General features: G+C 47.1%; 1 protein-coding gene across 17 annotated transcripts in view; it reads right to left on the reverse strand.

The window, feature by feature from the left end:
* PLCH1 (phospholipase C eta 1) overlaps positions 1-14,051 on the reverse strand; it is a 210,713-nt gene that overhangs the window by 90,740 nt on the left and 105,922 nt on the right. For 16 of the 17 annotated variants that reach the window (XM_046647157.1, XM_046647149.1, XM_046647044.1 and 13 more), the window contains 2 exons: positions 4,794-4,940; positions 2,651-2,894 (listed from right to left, as the gene is read on the reverse strand). In XM_046647157.1, coding sequence (XP_046503113.1) covers positions 2,651-2,894; positions 4,794-4,940 — 391 coding nt within the window. Of the gene's footprint in view, positions 1-2,650; positions 2,895-4,793; positions 4,941-5,030; positions 5,216-14,051 lie in introns of those variants that run through there. The other variant, XM_046647140.1, reaches the window with a different exon arrangement.

Consider the following 14,051-nt stretch of genomic DNA (forward strand, 5'->3'; position numbering starts at 1 on the left):
GGGCCACTGAGATTTCAGACTTTAATCTAGCTGCACAGGAGAGCAAAAGACTTGCTGGATCCCACTTCTCCTTGGCAATAACAACAGTAGTTACTATTTATAAAGTGTCTAGTATGTGCTGGACAGCATTCTAAGCACTTTGTGGATATCAACTCACCTGAAGGTAGGCAGGCAATTAACATCATCACTGTGTCACAGATAAGACCCAGAAGCAAGAGAGTTTAAGTGACAGACCCAAAGTTACACAGAACACAGCACAACTGGGGCTGGACCCCAGTCAGTATCTGATAAGGGATTCATATCCAGAATACAGAGAACTCCTAAAACTCAACAATAAAAAACAAACAAGCCACTTCAAAAACGAGCGAGAGAAAAGTGTGTGTGGCTGTGCATCGAGCTGTCCACATCAGAACTTGGGGGGATGGTGTGAAACTGATGGACGGGGGAAAGATGCTCACTCTCTTTGTGCAGCTCCGTTCTCTCTGGCTTCCTGCAATGAGCATGTCTCTCTTATCTAATTAGTAAAATCTTATAAAGGAGACAACATACGCCCATTTCCCTCACTGTCTACCACTTCAAGGATAGAAGAGACATTTATGTAAGAGGCTAACAGCCCTGGAATATTGTGAATTTGCCCTAGTTGGCCGGTTGAGGATAGCAACTTCTGGCACTGATGTCCTCCCACGGCCACTGCCTTCCCTTCTTCCTTGCTGAGGAACCCTGGCTTTGCTCAGGTATCTAAGAACCACAAGCTGTCGTGGAGCCTGGGAACTGGAGGCAGCAGAAGAGTCTTGACTGGCCGGAGTACAGCCATCCTCAAACTATTGTCCAAGGGGCCCCAGAACCCCCTTCTCCAACTCTCTACCTGTGTGAGATGAGACTTTCTTCGTGCATTTCAACTACAACGACATATCTCAACAGATCGAATGCAGAGCAGACACGAGAATCCACGCATTTTACTAAGACAGATGTTGCAAAAGAGAAAAGCAATACTGCTCTTCTCACTAATTTGCTTTGCATTAAAAAATAGTTACATTAACCTGTAATTTTTAATGAGTCAACAAATATTTTTTAAATTCTCATTTAATTTCTTCTATGACAAATATCAATAGCTGAAACCCACACAAACAAAGACTCTGGAGACCTTAGTTTTCAGGGCACACCAGGGTCCTGAGATCACAGTCCGTGACGCTCATCAACTATTCCTGTCCTGGCCGGTGCAGTAAGGGCCTGCACAGCACTCTGGCCAGCGAGGAGAGGGATCTCCTGGGAGGTTCCCAGGCAGTTTTCCTTAGCTCTTAAAGAAAGATCTGTGAGAAGAAACTCTGCTCCCTCTCAGCAGGGCTGTGTTTGGAGCTGCTACAGCTCTCTCTGAGCAAACGGCAGCCGCTGAGGACCAAGCGAACACGCAAGACGCCAGAGCCAGGCCCCCAACAGCACCACCAAGCCACGGACCAACTGACCCCAGGACCCTGTCTCAGAGCTCCTGTTCATGAGAAACAAGCACTCTTTATGGTTTGAGGCACTGTTGGCGTGGTTCTGTGGCTTGCACCAGAAAGCACTCCTACTAATTCAGTATTTTTTTGTGTTTTTTACAAAACCTAAAGGAGTTAAGAACCAAACCAAGAGAACAAAGCACAGCAAGTTAGTTCCTGTGTTGCGTTTGCTCATTCACAGATCCCAGCGGCATTGCTCTGCAAGCCGTGAATCTCGATGAAAACATCATGGCTGCTCAGCGCAGACTTGGCGCAGTTTTTTTCCAGGGGCTGAGTGTTACCACTCTGCTCCAACCACAGCCTGTGTGAGGAACTGCAGCTGAAACAGCACAAACTTATCACCACCGTGGGAAAAAGAATGGGGCTCACGTTCCAACAACAGCAAGGGAGTAGTCCCATGCCCCACAGGGATGGGGCACACATACTTTGGGGTCATTAAAAATGCAAAGAAGGGAACCAAGGCAGTCGACCAGTCTGATGCCCTCGCTTTACAGGTAAGGAACTTGCGGCCAGAAAGGCCAGGTCACAGGCCTGGCTGGACCGCAGAAGAGCTGCCTCCAGAGCAAACACACTGATCACTTCTCTTGCCAGCCCTGCAGGACCACAAGGATGGGCTTAAACAAGAATGAGACCCAGGCTGCAGTTCCTCGAGCAATTTAGAGACGGTAAATGTTATTAAGTAAAAAGTAACCTCCCTTGAGTCTCAATCACTCCAGTTTCCAAAAAGAGAGTGGGAGCAGCAAGGGCTCAGCGCTCGGACATGACTGGAACTCGAAAACTACCTGTTAAACTAAACTGACTTTACAACAAAGCAGGATTTTCTCTAATCCAAACAATGCCTTCCTGGGGACCTCGTCTCTCTTGGGAAACCTCAGGCTGCATCTGGAGACCTCAGTTGAGGAGCTAAATTCAGTCTCCCCTGAAGGAGTTTGCTCCTGAGTCCACATGAGCTTGTTTCTACATTGTTCACACACCATCAACATGGAGTGACAGTGAGGAAGGGACAGAGGGTGGGAGGGGCAAAGACAGACAGGAAAGCGGCTTTAAGCCTCCAAATTATGGGAAGAAATAAAGCTTAGTCTAATGCTTGATTCACACATGCATACACACATGCACACGCACACACGGCTCAAGAATAAGCTCTGGGAGGATATTGGTCGTGGGTCCTCTGCCTCTTGGCAAGGGAGTCTTCATCGCTGATGCCGGCCATCAGGTATTTGAGCCCTGTGATCCAGGTGCGTGCCTCCTCGGGGTTGGAGGTGATGAGGTCCAGGGACTCCATGTGGTTGCCATGGTAGATGGTGAAGCAGCAGCTGGGGTCAAAGTTCCCTTCGGCTTGCCTGTGGAATATTTCAGACTGCCGGCCCTCAGTGACTTTGTAAATGGAGTCAATAAGGACTGTGAGGAAAGAGACACATACACGGAAGGTGAAGATGCTTAAACCAATTAAGCAAAAGGAAAAGCAAGTCATTTTACATTAAAAAATAAGCGTGAACAAATTTACTGTCTGTGAGCTGTGGTTTTCAGTCCAAATGTGCAATACAAGCCCATCATTTCCTGCTGGAAGGTGTCTCCATGTGGGGCCGTCTGGACAAACCCTCCCAGGCACTGAGTCAGGATGCACGGAATTTATGATGGGAAGAGAGAGGCGGCCATTGGAGCAGGAGGACTGGTAGAGAAGGGGGCGATGAGTGCGTGAAATCCGTAGTCTGCATATTGATGCAGGGAAGACATACAAAGACCCAGAACCAACTGTGGTGTTTTACAATACGTATAAAACGACAGTGAAAAATTGGAAGGAAGAAACAACTGGTGGTAACGTACAGCACAGCTAGTGTGACTGCCCTTTAGGGAGAGATGCTGTGACAGTGATGGCAAAGCAGGGTTAGAGAGGGCACAGGGGAGAGGGGTGAGGACATGGGGACGAGGGCCCACCCAGGGACCCCGACTACAGGGGTCTCAACTCCAGGGGCACCGACTGCGAGGCTCAAGAGGGAGAGGGCAGGAGACGAGGGTGGACGGCAGGCAGAGGCTGGACTGTGGAGAGCCTGGAGTGACAGCCTGACCATCGGCACCATCTAGGAAGTGAAGCGACACTGCCAGCTGGGATGTGAGAAGCACTGGTGGGACCATCCCCTCAGATAAAACAGCATTTCCTGTTTGCTTGCTTGCTTGTGTTTAAGCAGAAATTAGAGTCCTACAACCCTCCTGATGGCCCATGCACACCATCCACTCCTGGCTCGGCCTTCACGGCAGGGTCCCCATTTTCCTCTGGTATTGACACATTCCCCACATGGCCCCCCGGGAAGGAGCCTGTGCCCAGGCGCAGGCCACTGCGGCTGCCTCACTCCGGTTTCTCCTGATTGATTTGTGGTGGGAACACAACCCAGTCCTGATCAGGAAGCCAAGGCTGTCCGCTTTGAGGGAGGCCTCCTCCCTGAAGAGAAGGTGCACCTTCTCTCGGCCTCCTCACTTCCCGTCAGTCCCAAGGCCCAGAACAGCTGCTGCTCGGTCACAGGCCAGCACGAGGGACAGGGCCACAAGCACTCAGGAAGCACAGCTGGAGGCTCAACGTCCCACGCCTGTGGCCGCCAAGCTCTGATGTCTCCTCACACGAGGTACCAACTTTGTCTATCAGGTAAGCCTGATTCAGCCGAGGTCTTCTGCTACCTGAAGGGGGAAGCACCTAAACTGACAAAAGCAGGAGAAACCAGCAACATGCAGGCTGGTTAGGAGCCTTGGAAATAGGCCACCAGAAAGGTGAAGAGATCCTGGACCCAGGAGGTTCCTGCGAGAACAGGACGGAAGGGGTAGAAGCGAGAGCCGTGATGGGGTACTCAGTCGGACTTGTGCCGAGTCAGAAGAGTGGGAGTCAGAACAAAGCCATTTTGGTTGATATTGAAACAGTCTCATTGGCTCATTAATCAGTTTACTGTGCTGAGAATATCGTAATACTCTTTCAAGTCCACTGGATTCAAGATATCCTTCACCTTTTATAGGAAAATAAAAGGCCTCAGATTATAAAACCTCACATCCCAAATAAAACAATACATCATGTCTCCAACACGGGACATATGAGCATTTACAGCATTCATGGACAAGAAAACTTTTATGGATTTAAATTCTCCAAAGAATTAAAAAAGCATAAATGGTCATCACTGATTCAGCCTCTCCACATCCTTTAACAACTGACCCCAAAACCTGCAAACATGTGCAAGTCCCACAGATATGGAGCTCCCACAGAGCCCACCCAACATGACCCGTCAAGCCCAGCAAAGAATTCGAGGCTGCTCTTACTTTTTGCCTTCTCACTCTTCCTGGAGGGTCTCCATCGGAGGCGGGTCCGGTGCTCATCCAGGTAAAAGAGCCGGACCAGCCCCTTGGCCCCGCGCTTCAGTTTGATCATCTGTGTCCCGGACTGCATCACACTCATGCATCTTTCAACTGCAAGAGAGGTGACAGCACGCTCAGCTCTGGCGTTGCATGCAGACGGGCACTCCAAGACCTCACTATCAAACGAGACCTCTGACTCACCCGAAGATGCCGACCACTGGAGACCAATTCGGGAGAGGTGATCTGGAAGGGAGCTGTGCAGGAGCTGACTCACGGCTCCAGCCAGGAGAAAGCCTTACAGACTGAAATAAAACCACCCCTAGGCACAGAGCCATCTTTTGTTCTAACAGGCAACACATTATTTTTTGGTATGAAACTCCTGATCATTTGATACTTAGATTTATGTTCATAAAGCAAGTTCTCAGACATCATGTTAAGTCTTGTGACTTTTTATATAGCCAGTTATAAAAATATCCTTAAGAGAATGCTTTAAAATGTAATCAACAGAAACAAGATTGGCAAAATGTTGACAATTATTGAAGCTGGACAATGCTACAATATGGGTTCATATTACTATTATATTTTTGTGTATATTTGAAAACAGCTAAATAAATATGATTTTTTAAATGTGAACAGAAAAAGACCAAGTTTTCACAATTGAAGACAAAACATCTGTTGATGAATTAAACTGCTAGGAGCTTCCACCTAGAGGATTACCTTGGTGACTGAATTTGGGTGATATCCACACACTTATGGTCCCAGTCACAGCCACCCCTGAAGTGCTCTGCTCTGAGATGAGCCATCCTGGAAGTGGGCGTCAGAGGTGCCTGTGTCCCCTCCATCTTAACTGGAAACACTCCTTTCCCATCTCATGTGCCTTGGATGGCCTGTCAATAACCCCAGCTAAGAACTGGGCCCCTGACTTAAGTTAGCAAATCTGGTTCCCTTCCGAGGAAGACGAGTCCTGAGCACTGAGTGAAAAGAGAACCGAGCCGTGTCTGCAGCCCAGACTTCAAAGATGCTCCTGAGTGGCCCCCCACAATGCAACTCTTGTCACAGTTACTCTTCCCGAGGCTGACGGGTCACTCCATGTTCCCCTTGATCCTGTGAGTTACACAATTCTCTTCCAAATACTCTTTTATTGTCAGTCAGAGACAGCTCTGACCTCACCAGCCAACACAAAGGTGCACACACACAACCCCCAGGGCACCCCAAGGACCTCTCTTACTGGGCAATGTGATGACAGAGGCACAGCAAACAAACATCAACAATGTGGACTTCAGTTTTTTGGCTAAGTACCTTGTCTTTACTAGGAAAGATTAATTTGATCCCAAAGCTTCAGACTGTATGCACAGGGTACTCGTTAAAGGTAACTTCTACATAACAAACTTCACTATTTCCTCACAAGGAGCCTCTTCTCCCCCAGACAGATCGGGGAGGATCTGCATAAAATTAAGTAAGGACTTAGGATTTGATACTGCACAGATGGCCAAGGACAGGTCGCTCCTACTTATTTTATCTGACATAGCAAGTACCCAAGTAATAAAAATACTGCTTAAGAAAACACACAAACTTAAAATGTTTACTTTGAAGCACAGAACGAAATTTGAGATGTGGTTTCACGTACATTAGTGAGTTCACCCCTCACCGAGCACCATTCATTTAGGTAACTAGAGCCGTGGATCTGAATTCTCGACAGGCACCCTGACCACCTCATACAGCACTGAGAGGGACACAGACAATGTCAGTGCATCAAGATAAAACCATCGGTCAAACCAACCAACCAAAACTCCCAGAAAACCTATGAGAACTTCACTGACCGCTGACAAGCAGTCACATCAAAAAACAGATGCTCACAGAGTGACTCCTTATTTCAGGAGCAGGGCCATGTAATGAGGTAAAGCAGAGAAAAAGGAGGCTTTGCCCTTGACTTGAAGAAGTTAAACTTTAGGAGAAGGAAACATCTAAAAAGGTAACTTATTCCTGGTCATTCAGAGCTGTGGTCACGAGCAGAGTCTGGGTCCAAAGGCTGGGGTGGAATTCCAGGTCACCTCTTACTGGCTGTGTGACCTGGGCACCTGACTTAATCTCTCTCTGCTTCCATTTTCCATCTATAAACCAGGGATGATGTTGGTTACCTCTTGAGTTGTTGAGCACTGAATGAACTGATTTATGTAAAGTACTGAAAACATGCCCAGCACATTATAAACACTGTAAATGGTAGCTATGCTTACAGATTATTGAAATATTTAAAAATAAATGCCAAGTCAGAAGTAAAGGCAGAAACACTATGGGGGTCTACAGAAAGAGGAACATGGAGCAAGCTGAGTGGGGAGAAGTGTGGTAATGAAACAGGACGAAATGAAGACTCGGGGGCTGGAGGGAGCAGGGGAGTGACAGGGTTGGGAAGAGACTGACTCAGTGTGTGACTACAGGCCCACAAACCCAGGCGGCAGGGCTGTGGACGCCAGGACAAAGTTTTAATCCACTGGCACTGAGAGGTTCCCTAGACGTTTCTGAGCAAAGCATTAGTGGGACAAAAGACAGTCCAGGAAGATGTCTCTTTGGAAAGAGAGCATAAAATACATTGTTTAAACCAGAGCAGAAAACTGGATCAACCGTAGCATCAAAGATGTAGAGCAGGACTGTTGACACATCGACATGCATCCTCTGCTCTGTTCATCCGGCTCCTTCTCTCCCTTCGTTTTTCTCAGTCCCACTTCTTTTCCCTGAAATGGAATAGCTATACCATCTCTGCACTTTAACAAGAAAAGCACAGCGTTTAAAATTAAGTGCAGTTTCCTGAGCTAATAAGTACCACTCACCACTCAGCAAGCATCACCCAGAGAAACCCAAAGGTTTTAGAAAGTGGGATCCAGTCCCTTCGAACAGGAGTATGTTGACGTAATGTATTAAATATTCGCTAGTGTCACATCTCTCCACCACCTGAGCCATGGCTGAGACTCGGGCAGCATCCACTGCAGGGGACTGGCACACTGGTCAGGAAGGACTTGGTCTGGAACAGCGTGCTGCCTCACTGCACACGGAGCTGCTTTCTGCTTCCTCCAGGACGTGCCCGCCACCTGGAAGGCCACTTGGTCAAAGACAAATTGAAGAGTCAAGACCCAGGGAGTCTTGAGTGTCGTCTGACCCACTCCTCCCTTCCTCAATCCTGATGCAGACAGTCCACGGGTATCTCCAACCAGGGAAGGAGCGGCCTCGACCGCTCTGACTCATTCCAGCGGCAAGAAACACCAGTGCCAGAGCAAACACTCTTCTCGTGTCATCTAAATCACTTGAGTGTCAACATAAGCCAATGTCTTCATGTTTTGCCTCGAGCAGAGACAGGTACCAGTAGTTACCACCCCTATAACAGTCATTCTACAGTCATGCCCCATCGGCAGATTCCACAAAACAGGATGAGAAGAGAGGGAACAGGGGAAGAGTCCCAGGGGCTTAGGATGACAGAACCCATCACACATGGCCAGCCCCAGAGGGCGTCCAGGGAGAGTCTGCAGACAGGCAGCTCCCAACACTGGCACAACCCCTCAGATCCTGCATTCTCCCTGGGGTAGCCTTCACATTTTTAGAAAAGAAGTTTATCTGGACACAACACAGCAACTCAAGAGCACTCTAGGAAAGATGCCCACCAGCCATCATGGAACACGCATCCTGCTCTCATCCATAAGGCTCCAAATCTCAATATGCACACAAAATGGACAGACCAGCTGCAATCATGATATTTAGCTCAGTTGGCACTCTGCTTTTTTTCATTTGTATTATAAACAGCTTTCTATGTTTCTACACAGTTTTAATAATTACCATTTTAATGGCTGCCTAACAGAACAGCATGAATATTTAAAGAGCAGAGCATGAGTAGAGGATTGTATTTCTAAGTTTATTATATAACTAGAGCTTAAAAACTCTTTGAGTCTCATCTCTGAGGTGAAAGGCATAACAAAGTGGTCTACAAGGTCCTTCAGAATTCAACTCTTTAAAAGAATTAAATCAATCGCTCCCAGCCAGTTTAAAATAAGCAAATTTCCTTACAGGTTATTAGTCTACTAAATCCCTCAAGCAGAAAAATACACTTCTATCTGAAGCATCGTAACAGAAAGTGTCTATTATTTGGGGGAGATTCCCAACAATCCCACTTGTTTACACGGGATATCTAAGGGTATCAATTCTCTAAGCCCTGTTTCAATCAAAGGTAATCACGTTCTGTCAGGAATGTCGTCCATGCCGTCTGATGTTGATTTCTAACAGCTTTATTGAGGTATAATTTACAGACACTAAAATTCACTGGTTTTAAACGTACACTTAAAGACTTTGCATCTTTTCAGGGTGTGTGATGATCTAATTTTACAACATTTCCACCCCAAAAGGACACCTCATGCCCACTGGCAGCCACTCCCCATTCCCACCCAGTCCTGTACGGCCGCACACCTGCTCCCTGTCTCTAGAGATGGCCTTTTCTGGATGTTCCACGTAAACGAAAATCACACAACGTGTAGTCTGTGTCTGGCTTCTTCCATTCAGCATCAGGTTTTCGAGGTTCCTATGGGATGGTGTTCATTTGTTTTTTGCCTTCTCATGCCCCCTCACGTCACACTAAACTCACCCTGCCACTTAGGGTAAAAACAATCCTGAACAGGAGACTGGGTGAGTAAAACAGCACACACACCCTGGACTAGGATGTCAGTGTACCAAAGAGCAAAGACCTCTGCAGACTGACGTGGAGCGATTTCCAGGGGATATTAGTCAGTGAAAAAAGCCAGGTAGAAGTGAGCTATTTAGTGCAAAAAAAGGATGAGAATTTTATAAATATACAAGTATGTGTGTATCATTACATAACCCAGAAGGCAGCGAAACTGGTTCCCTACAAGGGTGGGAAAATGGGGTATTTGTGTTTGTGCACACCTGCATGTTTGTGTTTGCACCCGCATGTTGGTGTGTACACACCTGGATGTTTCTGTGTATGCCTGCATGTTTGTGTGTGTGCACACCTGCATGTTCGTTTGCACCTGCATGTTTGTGTGTGTGTCTCCATGTTTGTGTGCGTGCACACCTGCATGTCTGTGTGTGCACCTGCATGTTTGTGTGTATACTCACGTTTGTGTGTGCACACCCATGTTTGTGTGTGTGCACCTGCACACGTTTCCCAGCTCTGTTCTTTAACAGGCCCAGAAGCAAAGTCACCTCCAAAGGAAAGCACACCCAGGGCTGCTCGTCCTCTGCTCCAATGTCACCTTGAGACAGCCCCACACATGGGGTCACATGTCCCATGTCACACAGCCGTGCCTGTGTCAAGACCACATGAGAACATCACCTCTGCTCTTCTGTAAACACATCTGTTCTGGGGCAATAACCACCAAATTGCACATTAACAGGCAAAAGAAGTCCAGATCCTCTGCAAGGAACCTTTCCAGCAAAAAGTGCATGAAAAATGTGAATTGATTTCCTGCTAGTTTCCACAGATTAGAGTAAATCTGAGCGACCAAAAGGGATTAGCTTCTGAAAACAATTTCATTTCTATGTGGAAAATGTCCCAAATAGTGCGGGTAATCTCTCTCAAAGGAAGGAAAGGAGATTCCCTAAAACCGCAGAGCAGAGGTAAAGGGCATGTTTACTCCTCAGCACATCCCAAAACACATCCAGGTCCCAGTCCCCAGAGGAGTGACACCTGCCTGATGGGCAGTGCAACCAATAAGTGTCAGTCCACAGGTTCAGGGGCAGGACAGGGAGCAAAAAGCTCTGGTTCCAGCTCTGTCACCAACAGGCTGTGTGGACTTCAGAAGGTCCCCGAGTATGTCTGAACACCCCACTTCCCTCACCTAAAAATGTATTTTCCTCTAAATTCTGTGAGTCCATAAAATAGCTGGTCTAGCTTTCATAAATATTATTTTATCTTTCAAGAAGACAAAATTCCAGTTCACCCAAAAGCCTTTTAGAATAACTCTAAAGAAAAAAACCTGAATAACATCTGGATATCTTACTGTAGACATGAGTTTTTAAAACGATATTCATATAACATAAAGCTGCTCTTCACAGAACGGCTCCACGTCAGAAGCTCGTCCTCACCAGCAGCCAGGCCTTCAAGCCAAACCACATCGGCTTATAAACAAATGTGCCCACAAACACAGTGGAAAGCCCCACTCTCATGCAGTCAGGGTTCTTGGAAGAGCAAACGACGTGGAGTTCACTGATTTTTTTCCAATACCTAAATCGCTCCTGTGGAGAACATAAGACTATTTGAAAGGCTTTTAGAAACTAATTGGTTGGCAGTAACACTTTGGAGCTTGTTTGTCAACCTTAAATGCACATAGTCAATATGTTCAGAAAGTTGATAAATATGTATGTGGGGATTCAGGCCAAAGAAACAGTTAAAGGAATTGGCTAGGAATGTTTTAAACGTCAGAGTCTTTTTTCTATTTTATTAAAGCCTTTCATATGACACTTGTTTTTCAAGGTGGCCTATTTTATATCCAACGATTGCTTCTGTTCCATAGTTGTCAGCCCTGGGAAAGGAATGAGACACAAACAAGGATTCACAGCAGAGTCCTGCTGGCTTTGTTTAGTGTTTCCCATGGACCAGAGAGAGAGGAACTAATTTAAAAATCTTAAATTTGGTTCCACCTAATAAGTAGAGTTTTCTACTTCAACATAAGAACAGAAATGATAGTGCCATCGCCAACCCACAGTATGGCTTGTTCTAAGAAACATATCTGAAAAGACCACAGATGCTGCTCCATCACTTACTCAGGGAGATGAGCTCGCACTGGAAAGCTGGGAGCAAACATTCCCAGCCACAGTGAGGACCTGCCGGTACCACATGGCTCATGTTCTCCACCCTGGCTAGACAGTAAAATCACCCGGGGATCTTCTCAAAGTGTTGACCACAAAGCACACCGTGAACCAAGTCAGCTCCCTCGGGTGGGCTGGGCGTCTGTTGTGTCTGTTCGCTCACTGTTGAATCTTCCAAAGATCCAACTGTGCACCCAGAGTTAAGACTACTGACAAACACAAGCTCACTTGCTTCTCCCAACGTCTCTGTGAAGTAAGTAGAGATCATTAATTGCCTCTCATTGGAGAATGGAAGAAACAGACCCAGAGAAGTGAAGAACTCATGTGAGGTCACAGAACTGGTAAACGCAAAGCCACAGCTTGAAATGGGGGCCCAAATCCCGAGGCACTTTCTATTTCACCTTGTGTGGTATCTGGCCTCAAGCCCTGCCTAGGCTTGAATCGGTTGCTCACGGGTAAGTCTTTTAAACAAACTTGGTCTACTTTTCTGATCTAAAAATAAAGAGTCAGGTTTGCTGGTTCCTAAGGCCCTTTCTACCAAATACTAGACGTGTGACACACCAGGTCTAGGTCTGGAAATTTTATGTACTGTGGTGACACCACTTCATAGGAATGACAAGACTGGCAAATAGTATGTAAAAATTAACAACAAAGTAGGGGCTGGATACAAAAAATAAGGACAATAAGGAATGGGCCACACAGAAGGAGGTGAACCCTGAGGAGATGGAGCTTGAGCCCGACGTCTGGAGAGCACAGTGAGAATGCCTGGTGCGTTTTTTCAACTGTTCTTGTTCCAGGTCTGTGTGCATTTTCTCTCCCCATTTAGAGTGTGTAAACGGTAGCTGTGATTATTTTAAATGAATTATAAATACTCTGTTCACCACATGAAAAAAATGAGACCTTAATACCTGTTCTTAGTAACCAGAAAGCCAGTTCTCTTCTGCTTCCTCCTCACCTTCTGGGCCGTTTCTTGGGTGATACTGGGACGGGGTGATTTATTCAGCTGTATCAGAAAGGCTTAACCTTCCCGAAAGCCTCAGCTCGACTGTCATATTAGAACATAAAGTGCCTCTTCCAGGCCTGTTACCCCCACACGTTGGTCAGTGCAGCCTCCCTGTCTGCTGGTGGTCAGCGCAGTGACATGCTGCTGACTGGACCCGCACAGGCTGCTGGGGACAGAGATCCTCAGATGAATCCACCTTCTCCTAGGGCAGACACTGGTCCCAACTCCACTTTCCTTAAAATACACACACCTGGACCAAACCTCCAAACACCCTGTTGCCCGAGAACCTGCATTTTAAATCTCTCCAGGCAGCTCTGAGGCCTGTCCAGTGTGGAGGCCACAGCCGGGCACCAGTGCTGCTCACCTCCCCTGCTCGCCTGTGCGTAGGGGGCCAAGCAGCTTCCTGGGACCAGAAGTGGGCCTTAGTTCAGAGCCACTCAAATCAAAGATGTGAAGGCTTTCTGCCTGGTGCATGCGTGGACATCAGCACAAGGTCTCGCCTCCATTGATAAATATGAACTATCCCAGGTAAAGCAAGGGTTAAAGGATATGAAACTCCAGCCTTCAAATAGCCACTATTGATTGTTTCTCTATAAACTGCTTGTCCCCCGGAGGCTGCTGAGCACCTCACCTTTTCAGACCTGCTCTAACCTGCACACAGCTGCTAAGTAGGACAGAGGTGCCATCTTGGTTTTGAGCCAACTGACCAGTCAGCATGTCCCTGACCACATCCACACCCCATCTGCATCGCCCCTTTGAAAAGCACTTACCTCGACAGGATTCTTACACTGAGCGCTACACCCACTGAACAGAGTGAGTATGAGTCGAGGCTGTTATTGTTTAATCCATTTCTTAAGTCACTGTGCACACTTTCCATCCACCTTCTGCATTTATTTTAATTGCATTTTGAAAGAGAATGTCCATTGTGTATCCCAAAATATTCAAACACTCCAGCAGTTCCCAACTCTTACGCTGAGCCCGTGTCCTTCACCAACTACTGGTTCATGAAGTTGATTCTTTTTTGTCAAAAACAGCAAAATACGTCAAGAAAGCTTAACTGACATCATGCAAACTGCCCTAATTTTATCCACAGAGGTTCTAGCTGTGTGTGCTGTGAGCCTCTCCATCTAGGAGTCAAAGGACAGGAAGTGGAGGAGGAGACCGAATTTTCTCTGGAAAGCAGGGCGCCCCTCCTGCCCCCTCAGGCCTCTGTCGCTCCCAGGCCAACGGTCTGGTCTCCCGGTCTCTGGGGCCAGAGATTTCAGGGGCCGTCCCCTGCACTGGAACTGGCCTGGCACCTTCCCGCCCGGCCAGCTGGAAGTCGAGTCACACAGCATTTGACCAGCTCCTTAGCTCTGTGGCAGGTATTTTTGTGGGGGAAAAAAATCCAAGCTGAAAAGCAACACAACATCTCC

This window comes from Equus quagga, chromosome 1 (genome assembly GCF_021613505.1).
Source record: "Equus quagga isolate Etosha38 chromosome 1, UCLA_HA_Equagga_1.0, whole genome shotgun sequence".
Taxonomy (NCBI): Eukaryota; Metazoa; Chordata; class Mammalia; order Perissodactyla; family Equidae; genus Equus; species Equus quagga.